At 39.1% G+C, this 14,957-nt stretch overlaps 1 protein-coding gene across 1 annotated transcript in view; it reads right to left on the bottom strand.

The window, feature by feature from the left end:
* The window catches only part of ITPR2 (inositol 1,4,5-trisphosphate receptor type 2), a 268,862-nt gene that overhangs the window by 53,912 nt on the left and 199,993 nt on the right, over positions 1 to 14,957 (bottom strand). Inside the window, 1 exon segment of the mRNA XM_035540839.2 lies at positions 14,243 to 14,362. Within this exon segment, the coding sequence (XP_035396732.1) occupies positions 14,243 to 14,362 (120 nt within the window).

The following is a 14,957-nucleotide window of genomic DNA, read 5'->3' as shown; positions in this document are numbered from 1 at the left end:
AGTCTGAATTCCTCACACAAAATGATTACAAAATCAGATCTGCTGGTCATTTGGGATTCTATATATGATCAGTAGCATGGAAAAACACAGCAAACACATTTTATGCAATTAACAATATATGGCTTTCCTGTAGGCTTTTTGTTTTAAAGTCAAAATTTCCTTCAACATAAATGCGATTATTTTAATTTTCTCAAAGAAAGAGTGATTTAAATCTGTGAACATTCATGTCATCAGCCTCTCAATAACTCATTGATTTGGGATACTGGATTGGTTTGCTAAAGTATGTACGTATACATGTGTGCATCTGTGGAAAAAATGCTGGGAAAAGAGAAAGTAACTCTCAATATTTCATTATCTCTGTAAAACACAGAAAAAAATCCCTTCTGTATTTTTAAAAGAACAAGTCAGTCCTTGGTTCTAACTCGTATGCTGTAAGGGGTTTCCTCTGTAGCATGGTTTGCATCGGAGGCTGACCCAGTACACAGATGGGACAGTTGTCAAAACCCCTTCCAATTTCACCAGGCTTTGCTTCAGGCCCAAAAAAGGACAGGAGTCCTATAAATATGAGCTAGAAACAGCAGGCAGAAGACCCTGGAAATCTGAGAGATCTATTTATATTCATTCAACTCTCTAGCAATTAGAGACTATCAAACCTGGGGGGTAAAGATGATTTTTTGTGATTAGAACAGCACAAAGGAATCTAAATGGGTGAAGCTTAGTGTCTTGTAAACAAGTATGATTTTCATGCAAGAGTCAGTTCACTGGCAAAGTGTCAAATGTGTTAAATTGATTTTCTAGAAAAGGTCAAAAAAGTATTACTATAAGTTCTGGATAACTGGCTGAAAAATAAAAATAAAGACACAAATAGTCTCTGTGCCATTAAACACTATAAAGTATTCCTATTGAGAAGTATTACAAAATTTTTTAAAATAGAGAAAAACATCTTTCACCGCTATATACATTATGCTTGTCACCATTTCTCTTGAGTTTCTTCTCTTACTTGTAAGGCAGCAGTACAATCTACTATCTGATGGGGAGGTTCCTGGCACACAAGCAGGCCTGGCAGGGGCAGGACAGCAGCTGGGGAGCGTGCTGGCTGCTGGGGCTCACTGCGGTGAGGGGACTGGACAGACGTGCAAGCTGCAAGCACTGCACAGTGCCCTCTCTGCCTTTACCCCAAGCACCTGCTTCAGCTCGCTGGCAAACCTTTTGGTGTGCCAGTCAGCCCCGTCTAGCGTGGCAGGGCATGGTGAGACCTCTAGACAATCCTTGAAGTTCATGACCTGTGGACCTTGGGGAAAGTGAGCCAAGAGCTATTTGTACAGATCTGATGCGCAATGCATGAGATCTGATAGATTTGCTGTAAATTATCTTCATACCTACTCAGTAATGAGATGTACCGTACTGTAGTTTGCCAGCCCAAAGGCCACTGGTCTTTCACTAGGGAGAAAAGAAACAGAATCTAACTTGCAGCAAGAGCAGCACCTGTTCAGATTACTTTCACCTTGCTGTGCAAACAGACTCATGCAGCTGGGACTCATTTACAGCTGCAATCCCTTCTCTTTTTTTCCCCTTCAGTCCCTTGGCTCCCAGAGCCAGGCAATGTGAGATCTGGCACCACCAAAACCCCTCACAAGGGGAAACCCCAGCCATCTCACCAAACATTTCATTTTCTGCTTAGGCTCTCTAGGATAAAAAAGCTGCTGGGAGACTGACAAGAAAAACTCCAAGGACTGAGAAACAACAGCAAAGAGAAAGCGAAGGGAGTAGCAAACGGGATGGGGTGAGACACACGAGAGGACAGGAGACAGAAAGTGAGATACTCTTCCTCTGAGCGCCAGGGTCTTACCACACTCCAGCTCCCTGCCCAGGGTGAATGAAAACACTCATATTCCATTGGTAAACAAGGAGAGAAAGAGAAAGCAAAGAAAAAAGAAATGTCATCTTAACCATAGCTGAGCAGAAATTTTAATTCCAGTTGGCTGTACTAACAGTAATAACAACTTCTCAACTCCCCATGTTCCAATCAAAATTGAATGGTGCTTTCTGCAATACATAGGGCAACTTCCTTTCCAGAAGTCATTACAGTTTTATAGAGCGGCACCTTTGCACTCTACCACAAAGCAATCTGTTAACAAACATTAGGAACAGCAGGGATGGAGCAATGGGAGGCTCTCAAATCAAGTATTCATTGATTTCATTTAGATGATTATACTGTACAGAGCAACCAAAAGGGGTTAGAGCTAATATTCCCCTGATGGCCTGTGGTACATGAGCAAGGCCCTGGGTGGTCCAGACTCTTTGGATTCTGTTCCTGGGTCTTCTGTGGCCCCATGTAACTGCTGAGACATCACCTCTAGTCCCTGCCTCCACGTGGTGTGTGATTCAAATTGTGGATAATAGTGATCTACCTTCCAGGGTATGGAGAAATAAAACACCTTGACATTATCACATAGGAGACGCCATCACAGTTAAGTGATCTCTATCACTATTATGTTTGCAGTCCCCATAGTCATTTTATTACTACTTCTGATGTGGTTTTGTTGTTCTTTTATCCCTGATGAAAGCCAGCAGAAGACAAAATGAGTTGCTAATATTTCAACTAGCTTTACTTCCATTTGTCTTCTTCGTAATTTCTTTCACAGGCAAAGCTTACTTGCAAAAAAAAGAGTACTATGCATGTGGGTAAAGTTCAGGTCTGCTGATAAAATCTGTGCTGAAACAAAACAAAATTTAACTCGAGGGGATGGGTGTGAAACACTTCTCCAAGGTACGTGTAAACTGTCATGAGCAGCAGTGCCTAAAGAGCCAAACTGTCTCAATGCATACATCAGTCACATCTGGGTTTTGGTATACAGTGGCCATACTGAACATAGGATGTGGACAACAGTATGCAATAGAGTGTTCCAACACAATTGGACAACTACACTTGTAGATAGCCTCATGTAAATACTGTGAGCAAAATTTTGGGGAGTATAGGAAAGAAGGACATAACTAGATAATGGAAGTGTCAGACATGATTATGGGAAGATAACAAGACAGTTCAACGGAAAAGGAAGAAAAAGCAGAACTACTAGAGCTGGTCTTCTTAATGGTATAATAAGAAACAAGATCCCAGTTACATGTAACTTCTGTGAAAGGCAGATAAAACATTGCACCCAAAATAAGACTTTATTAACATGCTTACCAACATGTTACACACCCAGTCTGACAACAACCAAGAACAGCAACAGATCAGCAAGCATATGGATCCCAAATCCACACAGCAAGAAAACTGTTCACCTCTAAAAGACACCAACAATTTACACACATACAAAATATATACATAAGCTTGAGATAAGAGAGCTGTGAATGGCATATCCTTTCCAGGAACTCTCCAAATCCTTTTATTGTCAAGCACTTTACTTCCTAGGTTTCTCTTCTTATTCAGAACAGATACTCTCTGCAAAATATCTATCTATTGCTACCTATCACGTGGATCGTAAAGAAAAGGAAGGCTAGCTATCCATACAAGCAAAATGAGAAACTGATCACGATTCTTATTTGGTGGCAATGTGGCAAGGGAAACCACAGTCTTAAGTCTTTAAGCCTTAGGTATGGCTATATTTTCTTCTTTAAGCCATAAGAGTAGAATTTGACTGCCACTCAACCTCCCTTCCTCTGATACCAGGTGTAGAGAATAAAGCAACTCAAGCACTGATACTTCGAGAATGGGCTCAAACTTTTCTCCAGGGTCTAACCAAACTACATGGAAAACAGCTCTGCCTTTCACTTAAGTGTGAGACTTGCATCATCTCTAGCTCTCTCCTCACATTTCCCACCCTTAAGCATCATTTCATGTGTTTACAGTATAGTGCCATGTTGTCTTTTGCACATTGTGACCCCCCAACCTGGATGTAGCTCACCAGCCCTATCTATCATACCCATCAGCTCTACTATACACTCCTAGGTTTTGGTAGAGTGCCTCTGTACTTGTACAGGCTTGGATAAGCTATCTACCAGTCTTCAAAGCAGCTTGTTAAGAGGCGTTAAGTCCTCAGTCAGCCTCCATGATTAAAACATTTGAGATCCAGACATTAATGTGGCCATCCTACTTGTTATAGCAATAGTGAGGTAATAAGTTTGTTCAGACAATCTTGTTAGTATCCCACCTCTTTGACAGGTATTTCTGTAACACACAAAAAACTATAACTTGGTCATTCAGAGTCAAAACCATATCAGACTAAAGTAGTATGTAAGCAGCTGAAGCTGCAAACTCTCAAAACGCATGCATTTCCTCATCTCTGCAGGGGTCTGATGCACATACTTTGTGGGGTATGAAACAGGACAGTTTCCAACTGTGGAGACAGACAGGGAATGAGAGATGTCTCCCTTCATATAATTACAGTGGTGAGATTTCCCAGCTTCTTCAATCATGCTGTTGAACACTTGCTCACCCTCCAATTAACAGAGAAAAATGTCTTTAAAAATAATTTAGGGGCATAGAAATAAAGAGAAGAGAAATTAAAACAGTGAGTTGTTCTTTCTAACTTTGTATTATGGTTATGTCCTCGGTAGAGCAGTTTCACCTGGTACCTGTGAAGCAACAGTTCATGGTGGGAAATCAAAAAGTGAAAAAATTACACCTCTGTCCTCACCAAACATTCACAAATAATGCAGCTTTACCCAAACAGCTAGCAGCTAAATGGTGCTCTGCAGGCAAACTCATAGAAAGAAAAGACTGGAAAGCCGAAGTTCATTTAAGGCTGCCACAGACCATTCATAAAACAAATTCTGAAAATCATTGCCAATACATAACAGCAGAGAAACTGTTTTCTTTTCAGAGATGGATGCTTTTAATCAGTAACTCTTAAAGCTGCCATCTAAAAAGTGCAAAGTGGACCTCATTTTTATTTTTCTGTGCTTGTTAAGTAAGTTTAAATGAAGAAGAAGGCAACTGAGGTAGATCTGCCTGTTTGCAGATTACAGATTCAGATCTTGTCTATTCTAGAAAACTCTATGATAACTGAGATACCTAATTAAATTATGACATCAGAGGAGATGAGAATTAAAACTGAGCAACTGTGAGGAACAGACATATTTTGACATTCTGATTAATGCTCTTTATTTTTGTTAACCTGTAATTACTTCAATGACTACTGAACAATTGAGAAGGCTAAAAAAGTATGTCTTTGTTAGAGAAGACGTCCCCCCCTGTTTTTAATTAAGGTGTAGGATTTCACCATGCAGATATCTGAGGTCTATTAGAACTGCTCTGATAATATTAAATAAGACCAGACTTCACTTTCATGGTATTTCCAAGGCTACCCTCACTGCCCTTCAAAACAAACAAAGCAAGTTCCTCCTAGCTCAGAGTAAAATACCTTAGTTGTGCTTTATATATAAGAAAAAGAGCACTTTGGTTCATCTGAAGGTCACCTTTAATGGAAAAGCCTCAGTTCTGCCAGAGCAAGCCTTCACCTATAGTAGACTATTACAATTCAAAACTTTGTGTAATACAGCTTTCTTAACAAGGGGTGTTCGCAGCAATCTGAACAAAGTAAGTGGCTACATTACATACATTTCTGAGCAGACAATTTTGCAGCTGAGGGCAACTGAAAGTGTAGTCTAATTTGAAGAGTGACTTGGTAAAGATGGCACTGTGTGGCTCCACATTTATTGTCTCTGACTGGCTTGTGGATCGAACTTACTGGTTACAAATAAAATTATTTTTATTTCTACTTAACACTCCTTCATGTAAACTCAATTGAAAAGCTTTAAGTCAACCTGTGCTCTTTTTGGCCCATCTATCATCTAATGAAGACTGTGTGTGGAAGATGCAAGTAGGAAGCTCTAAGATAGGTGTAAGGTTTGAGGACAACAGGTCAAGTTCTCTACTACTGTAAATGAGTATCACTTGTCTACCTTCACTGGAGACAGTCCTATGTATACTAGCTGAGGATATGGGTAAATGAAGACCCATTCTTAAAATGGGAAGCTAAGTAACTGGCCTGCTGGCGATAAAGAACCAAAGGGAATTAAAGTAATTCTCCCCAGCCCGTGCTGTTTCAGACAGCAATGAAAAGGTAGTATGTTTATTACTAATACAGGAGTGTAAATGGAGCCTGAGAGCAGAAAATGTCTTAAATAAGACTATGTCATTCTCCTACAGGCAATTTTCAGAGTAAAACTACAGACTAATGTGAAGATTTCACAACACAGATATTCGACAAAGAAAATATATTTTTTCTGGTTTAACGTTTGGGCCCTAACACCAATACAACGTATTTCCCAATGACAAAAATCTTGTAAACCACAAAACATAAAGACACAGGATTAAAAGAGTTAAAGACAGAAGAAGAAACCCGATAAAAAAAGAAATATTAAGGCCACCTGTACATTAGTGAAATGCACAGTCACCACAGCCAAACAGGATACATACCTCATTAATATTACATATAATAAAACATACATATATGTATAATACATACTTGATCTTAACTCTAGAGCTGTAGAAAATAACCTAAAACCTTTGTGACCAGCCTACACCTAGCCTGAATCCCAGCAGCTCCTAGTAACCCAAGTCAACAGGACTCTAGAGGGAAACAGAGGTCCCCATATAGATCCCTGTCAAAGTCATGACAGGATTCTGAGGAAAATGCTTCCAAGAAGGGAAGAAAAATAAAATATCGAAGGACAAGTTGCCAAGGTTTTAACCTGAGACCTAACAACGAAGAACAAGTTGCCAAGGTTTTAACCTGAGACCTAACAACAGCCACAGACATTTGTTTAATGTTTCAGGTGCTCATTAGCGTCAAGCCCCTGTAGCAGCCTCCATACTGTCTCTCTATACTACAGCTGGCTAAAGGTAGAGTTATATACCATCCTAATGAGCCGCAAGGAGGGTGATGTGCGTCATTGGTTTCTGTTTCAATCTAAGTGTAAAAGCCTTGCAACAGCTTCTGATTCTGCTGACATTTAATTAGCCGGTGTCATTTTGATGCCATAGCCTGTCTCATCAGGTTGATAACTACAAAACAACATGTGGAGCATAAAAGTTCTATGAGAAGTTTCAGGTCTGGCAGCCAAGGATACGAGTCCCCTGACAGTCACGATTTCTGGGACTGGTCCCCATTAGCCCCTTGTTTTGGCACTGCTATCAGCAAGAGCTTTGCTGTTAAGAGCGAGACGCAAAATAACAAAAAAAAGAAAATGAAAAGCTACAAACCTCAGCAAAGCCTTGCAAAAAAAATGCATCCTTGAGATCTAAAAATTTTACCTGTCCTGCACAAGGAAAGCATCATTATGGCACTAACTCAGAGCTATTCATCCTGAAGGACAGAAGGACAGGTTTATCATGAAGGACAGGTCTGATAATCCTCTGAATTCAAAAGGTAGCCCCGTTTATTTAAGTATATATTTTTCATCAAGTGCCATCAGATGCCTGGGAAGGCTATCTCTAGGAATACCTGACAACTGTGCCTTGAGAGATTGCTCACATCAGCTGCAAAATTTGAAAATTTTCCTTGCTATAACAAAACCTGACTGATCTATATATCCACTCAATATAACCAGTGATACTGGTACAGTACATCCATTTACACCAGACAAATTCAGACCTTTTTGTATTTAGGTCTTTTTTTTCCAAAATCCTGCTCTAGCACACTAAAGGCACCACTTCTCTAGAGTGCACCAATCAGAGATTTATAGAAGTCCAAATGAACCAAGCTATTCTGTTCTTGGAAGAGAACCAACTTAAAACCTTTGTCTGTAGAACCTAGGCAAAACCTAATGCTTTGTAAAGATAGAGGCTTATGGGGCTGTTTTTGAGCAAAGGCGTCTACCGGAGGATGGGCAAAAAGAGGCAATGTTGATCAGCAGATTTAAAAATTCACTGAACAATGCGGTTGCAAGATCTCAGCTCTTCTGGCAGATCCTTGCTGGAGCTAAAAGGTACTTCCCAACTGGATGAGGATAAGCCTATCTTTTAGAGCAAAGTGATCTGGGAACTCACAGTTCCCATAAGGAAAGGGAGATCTCTTTTAGGTAAATGTTATGGACCCCTAACAACACCATACAGGGGGAAGGGGAAAGAATGTTCTTACAAGACTTTTCCACTTGGATCCTGTTTCCACTTTTTCCATAGTATAACCACGATGCTATTGTTTTAGCCAATTAATGCCCTCTGCAGAATGCAGGGGTTGTAACTGGTTCCATCTATTCCCTACCCTGAACAGCGTTCCAGGTGTTTCTTTGCTTACAGAAGGTGCTTGGAAATGCATGCTATTAAGTAAATAATTTGTCTTCTTCATTCTGTCTTCATCAACACTTCTTTTTGAACAGTCACATTTCACCCTAAATTTATCCCTTACTACAGTCACACTTCCTTATGCAGAATACTGTATTTCTGCCTGGGACAACCCTACCAGTTCAGAAAGCTTTGGATTTTCATACCAAAGGACAAGCTACAGGCAGTGATCCTATCTCCTATCTAGAGGAACATATTCACAGTAATAATTCTCGTGCTCCCCAGATATTAAAGCATGGAAAATCTGTTCACATCGTTTCAAGCAAGGTCTTGCCATGAAATCCTTTGTCCTGACTTGAATTGTATGCAGATCAAGACAAACAGAAGCATATGAGAATTCACATTTAACTTATAGCACATATTCTAATAAATGTATTTTATTCTGTGTGCACACATACAGACACACAAGAGAAAAGGAGTAACAAGGGTTTAAGGTCATCTATCTAAATGTTAAAATACAGCCAAGTGAAGGAAAGCCAACAGCTGCTTCACACTACAACACCAAAAATAACTACACATAAAAAAACCTCTAAGCCTTCCAATACTCCTCTCTCCCCTCCCCCAGTTGTATCAATTATACTATGAAAGCTCTTCCGGCCTCAACAATCCAAACAATCCATAATATTAGCAGCACAAGAAACTTTATTTGAAATATATACTTTAGCACGATCTCTTTAAAAGGCTCTTGGCGTACTGATGTGCTCAGTGATTATGCACTTCTCAACTGTCAACTGTATTACCCATTAAATGCCAATTTTCCTCATTAGTAAAGTAGCTGGGATCAAGTGAGCATAGGAGGAAAACCAGTGTAGCAGTTAAAGAAAAGCACTGGGGATCAAGCAAGCTGTCTTCTCTTCCCATGATGGCTAAATGACTTGCTGTCTACACCTACTTCTGGCTTGGTGTCTTCATCTCTAAAACTGGGTAATATCACCTATTCTAAGAGAGGGGGAAAGAAAATTAACTAAAGCTTTTAGTTTAACTGCTCCAAAACCTATAAAAGCCAAAGCTAATTCTTTAAATACTTCCAGAATTACTGTTATTATCGTCATTTATCTGTTCTGCCGTAGCATGTAAGTGCCCATATGCACATGGTTCTAGGCACAGCGTTGATGCAGAAAATAAAGTGGAAGGTATAGACAGCATGATAAACAGAAAGCCACAGAAACAAAAGCTTTGTGCTTCATAGAAATTTACGTATTTGGACAGCTACCTTTAAAAATACAAAAAAAAACAAACAAAAAAAACTGTCTTAACTTTCTCCTTAGTGAGTATATTGTATGCAAGTCTCATTATCAAACAAATCCTATGTCAGGTGTCAAAAAAATCCCTAACTTCTAAAAATAAAAAATACAGCCTGTAGTGCATTAGTACTTCCAAACTATAAATCCATGCCATTAATTATTACCAGTAATATTGTCAATTAAAAATTACCTAGTTAGCAAATATTCTTCACGTGCATACACCAGTATGCAGTATACTACATGAAGTAAACATGGCGGTAAGATTACTTCTATAAAGTTTGTCACATTTGATAAAGAAATATTGATTTTGCTATTAACGTACTTCATAAAGAAAACATATATGGCTGAATGACTTATTTTGCTCAGTACATTTAAAATTAGCACCCGAAGGGAAGGAGTATGACATCTCCAGTTGCTACAGTATACTTAGTAGTACATGCAGCAAGAACCTTACAAATCACAGCAAAATCCTGCTTCCTTTACCCGTTTGCTTTTAAGAATTTATCAATGAAAGGGAACTTCCAACGATGTTAGTTTATCAGAATATAAACTAGATCAAGCTTGTGTTTATTTATGCCATATACCTGCATTGATATCAACAAGCAGTGTCAATTTCTTCTAGCTTTATAGGGTGGAAGAAATGTTTTTTCAATAAGTCTTAGGGCCATTAGAAAATTATCATATTTATGTAAGTAGTTTTGGTACTCCCTTGAGATTTTAGTAAAATTTTAGCTTAACCTCATAAAAACCCCTCCTATTCAGCTCGAGGCTGAATGTACTGTGTACTGTGTACAATGTACTGTGGAGTTTCAAGACCTATGCTCCTTCTCCAGCAAGGCATTTAAGCATGTGCTTAAAATTAAGCATTTGCGTAAACATTTTGCTCATCTGAGAGTCTCAGAACATGCATCATGAAAGGGATGCCACACTAGGTCAATACTTCCATACTCCCGTAAAAGCTTTGGGAACCAGATGGATAGTCACAAGGCACTGAAAATTTTGTTGTAGTACCATAATTTGCTTCCCTACTGCTTACATACTCACATCCTTCTAGATCAAGGACATGTCTACACAGTTCTACAGGCAGATGAAAGTGCATTCTTCCCAAGCTGCAAGCTGACTAGAAGCTATGTAAATTTATTTAATGTTCTCTGAGCCTCATGAATATGCTCCTGCTGAAAGGTACAGTGCATTAGCTAGGGCTTCATGCCTGATTTAGAGAGTTTGCAACTAGCAGAAAAACACAGAGAAACACTCTAAAGTATATGTTCTTAACAGAAGTACATATATACATGCATGCAATCTATAGAAGCCTGTGGTTATAACTACTGCATTTTCTTATTTTATAGTAAATGTAAAGGGGTCATGAACTTCACAGAAATACTACTAACTCCTATAGAGCTTTTTTAGTTTACGAACTGCTGAAATACTTTTTTTTATAACTAACAGCTAGGAAGCTCAAGCAGTCATCTGAAAAGCCAGAGGATTTATTTGGCCTTTTAAGATTTCATTTTTGTAGCCATTTAAAAACTTGATTCTCCTATTCACCTCTAGTGCAGAAGCATTAGACTAAGTATTCCAGTGTTGTGTGCTACTATGTCAAAAGCTTTTGTAAACTCTACAGAGACATCACATCAAGACAAAGTCTCTTTGACGATGGCCTTCCTAGCTTTGCAAAACATAGGATAGCCTGCTTTAACAGGATCTTTTAAATAGGACAGCAATAAAAACACCACAGCAACTACTCTTGACTGAAGCTTGAAAAGAAGAGGTATAAGAACCGATGGAACTATCTGTAACATACCACTGGTATTCACTCGAGACTACTGTAAGAAATTAGGAATGTCAAGTTCAAGGTATTGGCTCTGAACATGACATTTGAACAAGACAAAGAAAAAAAATCTTCTCCATGGATTTTCAAGCGAATTGTGACCAGTCTTTAGCAATAACAGGCTTATTTTTCCAGGATGTAACCTCATGCACCAGCTTGTGCTTGAGGCTGCAGAAGAGCTACATCTGGAATGAGTCCCTGCCCTAAAGCCAGGCTGCAGAGTGAAGGTACAATTTAGGGTAAGTTCCTCATGGATGATTCAGTTCTTTTAGTGCTGCTCCATTCTCTGCTCATAATACATTGAACAGGAAAAGTAGGGAACAGCAGTATCCGGACAGCCCTGAAGCCAGTGCAAGGTGAGCAGCACAGCTACTGCATGTGGCAGGCTGGAGAAGGATGAAAATGTAAAGGGAAAGAGGACAGAGAAAGATTTGGAAGAGAAGTGGTAACTGTTATGACATGGCATATTTAACAGTCAATATCTTACCATTGTGTCCCAGGCTATCTCTGTCTGCCTGTGTGTGTGTGTGTGTATGCACGTGCATACATGTGCCTGCATGTGCATTTGGGGTGGAGGCTGAGAGGGTGTAAAGGATATTTAATAACAGAAATCTCAGCCTTGCTTGTGACATATTTAAAAGTTTCTGTGCACTGTGGGTCAAACATTTACAAGAATGCCTTTTGCTTCTGGTAAAATCAGCCACAGGAAGGGCAAGGAAGGATGTAGTGGTGGCAAAATGCAGAACCCACCAGAGCCCTGAAAAGTGCAACGACAAAAACTGAAAGTCTAGGCTCCCCAAAATAAACTGTCTGTGTTTGAGGGCTCTAACAGCAAAAGAGGAACTCTTGGTCTTGATTCTGCTAATACAGAGGGACCAAAAAGCTGTAACTAGAGCAAGTGGTCACATGCAAGTGTCAGGAAAGTGACTGAAGATCCATGCTGGTTGTAGGAAAAAAACAAAGTCAGATGGACTGTGGAACTGTAAGGAGTACAGCAAATACATGTTATGTAAATTAGGTTGGCTAAGCTGAGTGGAAAGCCCAGACACCAATAAGCCCCTCAGACACAGCAAAGCAGAAGAGGGCGGTTAGAGTGGAACCAGAAAAGGAACCCAGCAACAATGGCTTTATTGAGGAGGGATCAAGTTTACATCCTGCCCATCCGCAAACAAGTAAAAGGGCACATGTGGAAAGAGTTTGGGGTCAAGGATCAGCAGTTCTGTGCCAAGAATCATAGCTTTTCATTAGCAGAGGAGAGGGAAAGTCCCCAGATTGCCTGCCCTTCCATTGCTCTGTTTTGATATGGGGCTTGACATGGCTGCAAAGCCATTGTAAACAGACACATGCACTGTATTATGGAAAGATGATGAAAACAGTAATTTTTGTAAAAAGATGGTAATTTTTTACAGCATACAGAGCCAATCATGCTATTTAATTCTACAGAATGAGAAGTAGCACAGTAAATTGCTGCCATGAGCCTTACACAACCAAAATACCCACTACAGATGAAGCATTTGGAACAGCTATGGAGGGGTTCATGAGCTTCTTGTCTAGGGACAGAATTCACTCTACACCTCAGCTAACTAGCGTACCCTTAGTAGTGACCTCTCTGATAAAATGACCCCAGCAGTCACTACATAGACGGTTTTAGGTCTATATTCTACTCCCCAAAATTTATTTGCCATTGACATGAACGCTGCTAAGTCATTTAACAAAAGCTGTAAGCAGAAGACGTAAAATACTGACATTTTGATTTGGCAGACATTTAAATTTTCATTATAAGCATTGATACATGGAGTAAATAGTCATACAATGTAAGAAGCTACAAACACTTTCCAAAAGTACTGTGATCTTTGATGGGTATCTTATGTACAGACCTACATACAAAACAAGAGTTGAGCATGGTCATCCATAACAACAACAACATAATAAAACTTCCTTAAATGTTCTGCAAGCACGTGAGCATAATTCAGAGATTTTTTCCATTCCTTGCTTGAAAGAAACATTGCATAATACTAGTGTAACTAAAGATTGCTTTCCTTTCTTTTTCCATTAAGTATTTAATTCCTAAAAACACTTAAGCATAATGAATAAACAGAAAACACTTAAACAAGTATAATAATAAAGAACACTCCCTTTATTTCTATTTATCTCTTCTTACTTAGTAAAAACATTTTTTAAAAACACATCCCCTTCTGAAATACCAAATGCTATCATTTATGATATAATCAAGAAACATGTGGTCTTTACTTTTTTGATTAAAAAAATCTTTCATTCAAATCTCTTAATGTGATTGAAAAATGAAGAAGCTATTTTTGATACCAACTGCTCTGAAAAATGAGTATCTTATTAAACAAAAACCATCAGCGTACATTCTATCTTTTCCATGAGAGAAGAAAAAGTGATCAGAAAAAGCTTGAGGGCACTACAACATAATACAGATGGAGACAACAGTAAAGAGGCCAATTATTCTTATTGGCTGAGTAATTAATATATCTAAAATAATGTCAATCTTTTCAATTCAAGTTCACTTGATACCACTACTGAAGCTACTAATTAGAATATAGAAATAATAACTTGATTTATGATTTGATTGCTATATATGATCTGTTAAAGAAAGACAAAGCTATGTGTACATTAATTGCTTTGCTCTACATTATTATTTCACACAAATAGTGCCTACCAAATTCCTCAGAGGGCCTACTCTTACAATGGGACTGCTTACTTGTCCTGCTATCAGCAGCTTTCCAGCTAAGATCATGTTGTACACAAACGTGAGGCAGAAATCATAAGAAAGGATTTTTGATCAGACAAGTTTTGTGTGGAATTCAAGCATTTAACACTTTTCTGGAAGCAGTTGCACAACAAGTGAAGACATACCTGATGTGCCAAAATATAGATATTATGGCCAACATCTTTTGGGGAGATGCCATCATCTCCATTCTCCTCCTCATGGTCACATTCTAGGCCTTGGTTATATGCATTCTTCATCACATCCACCTGCAACACAAGCCGAACCAAGGAGAGATTAAATAACTGTCATTCAAAAAGCACACAGTGTTTGAACACATTCACTTTGTTCAGCCCAAGCTTGGATGGGTGCCCTGCAGTTCTAAAAGAAGAGTGAGCAGTCTGGGAAACACTTTCTGAATAAAGAAGAGCTTGAAGTATTTATGAAGCTCCAAACTGCTACACTTCTTGTCAGCAAAACTGCAACCATGAGAAAGGAACAGGAATGTTGAGTCTTTTTGAGAAGGTATTTTCACAGATGTTTTAAAGACAGATCAACAGGTAGCACAGGTAGTGCCTTTTGGCACTTACAGTGCAGGCGCGATCCCTCTGTGGATAGAGCAGGCTGCAATGCAACTCAGAGCTCTCCTTATAGTTTAACAGAAAAAAAAAAAATTAAGCCAAAAAGGAAAGGAAGATACAGATCTGGGCAGGGCGCTGGGGTAATTCCAAAAAAGGGGAAAAATCCTCCCTTCCCCAGAAAGGGCCTGATCCTGCTGATGCCCACAGATCTCCCCACAAAACAGGTTTTCCAGTCACTGTTGTTACATGGTCCATTTGTTTGGAAACAATTTCTCCAGACTTC

This window comes from Cygnus atratus, chromosome 1 (genome assembly GCF_013377495.2).
Source record: "Cygnus atratus isolate AKBS03 ecotype Queensland, Australia chromosome 1, CAtr_DNAZoo_HiC_assembly, whole genome shotgun sequence".
In the NCBI taxonomy this organism is placed as follows: Eukaryota; Metazoa; Chordata; class Aves; order Anseriformes; family Anatidae; genus Cygnus; species Cygnus atratus.
This window is presented reverse-complemented; position numbering and strand designations above follow the sequence as displayed.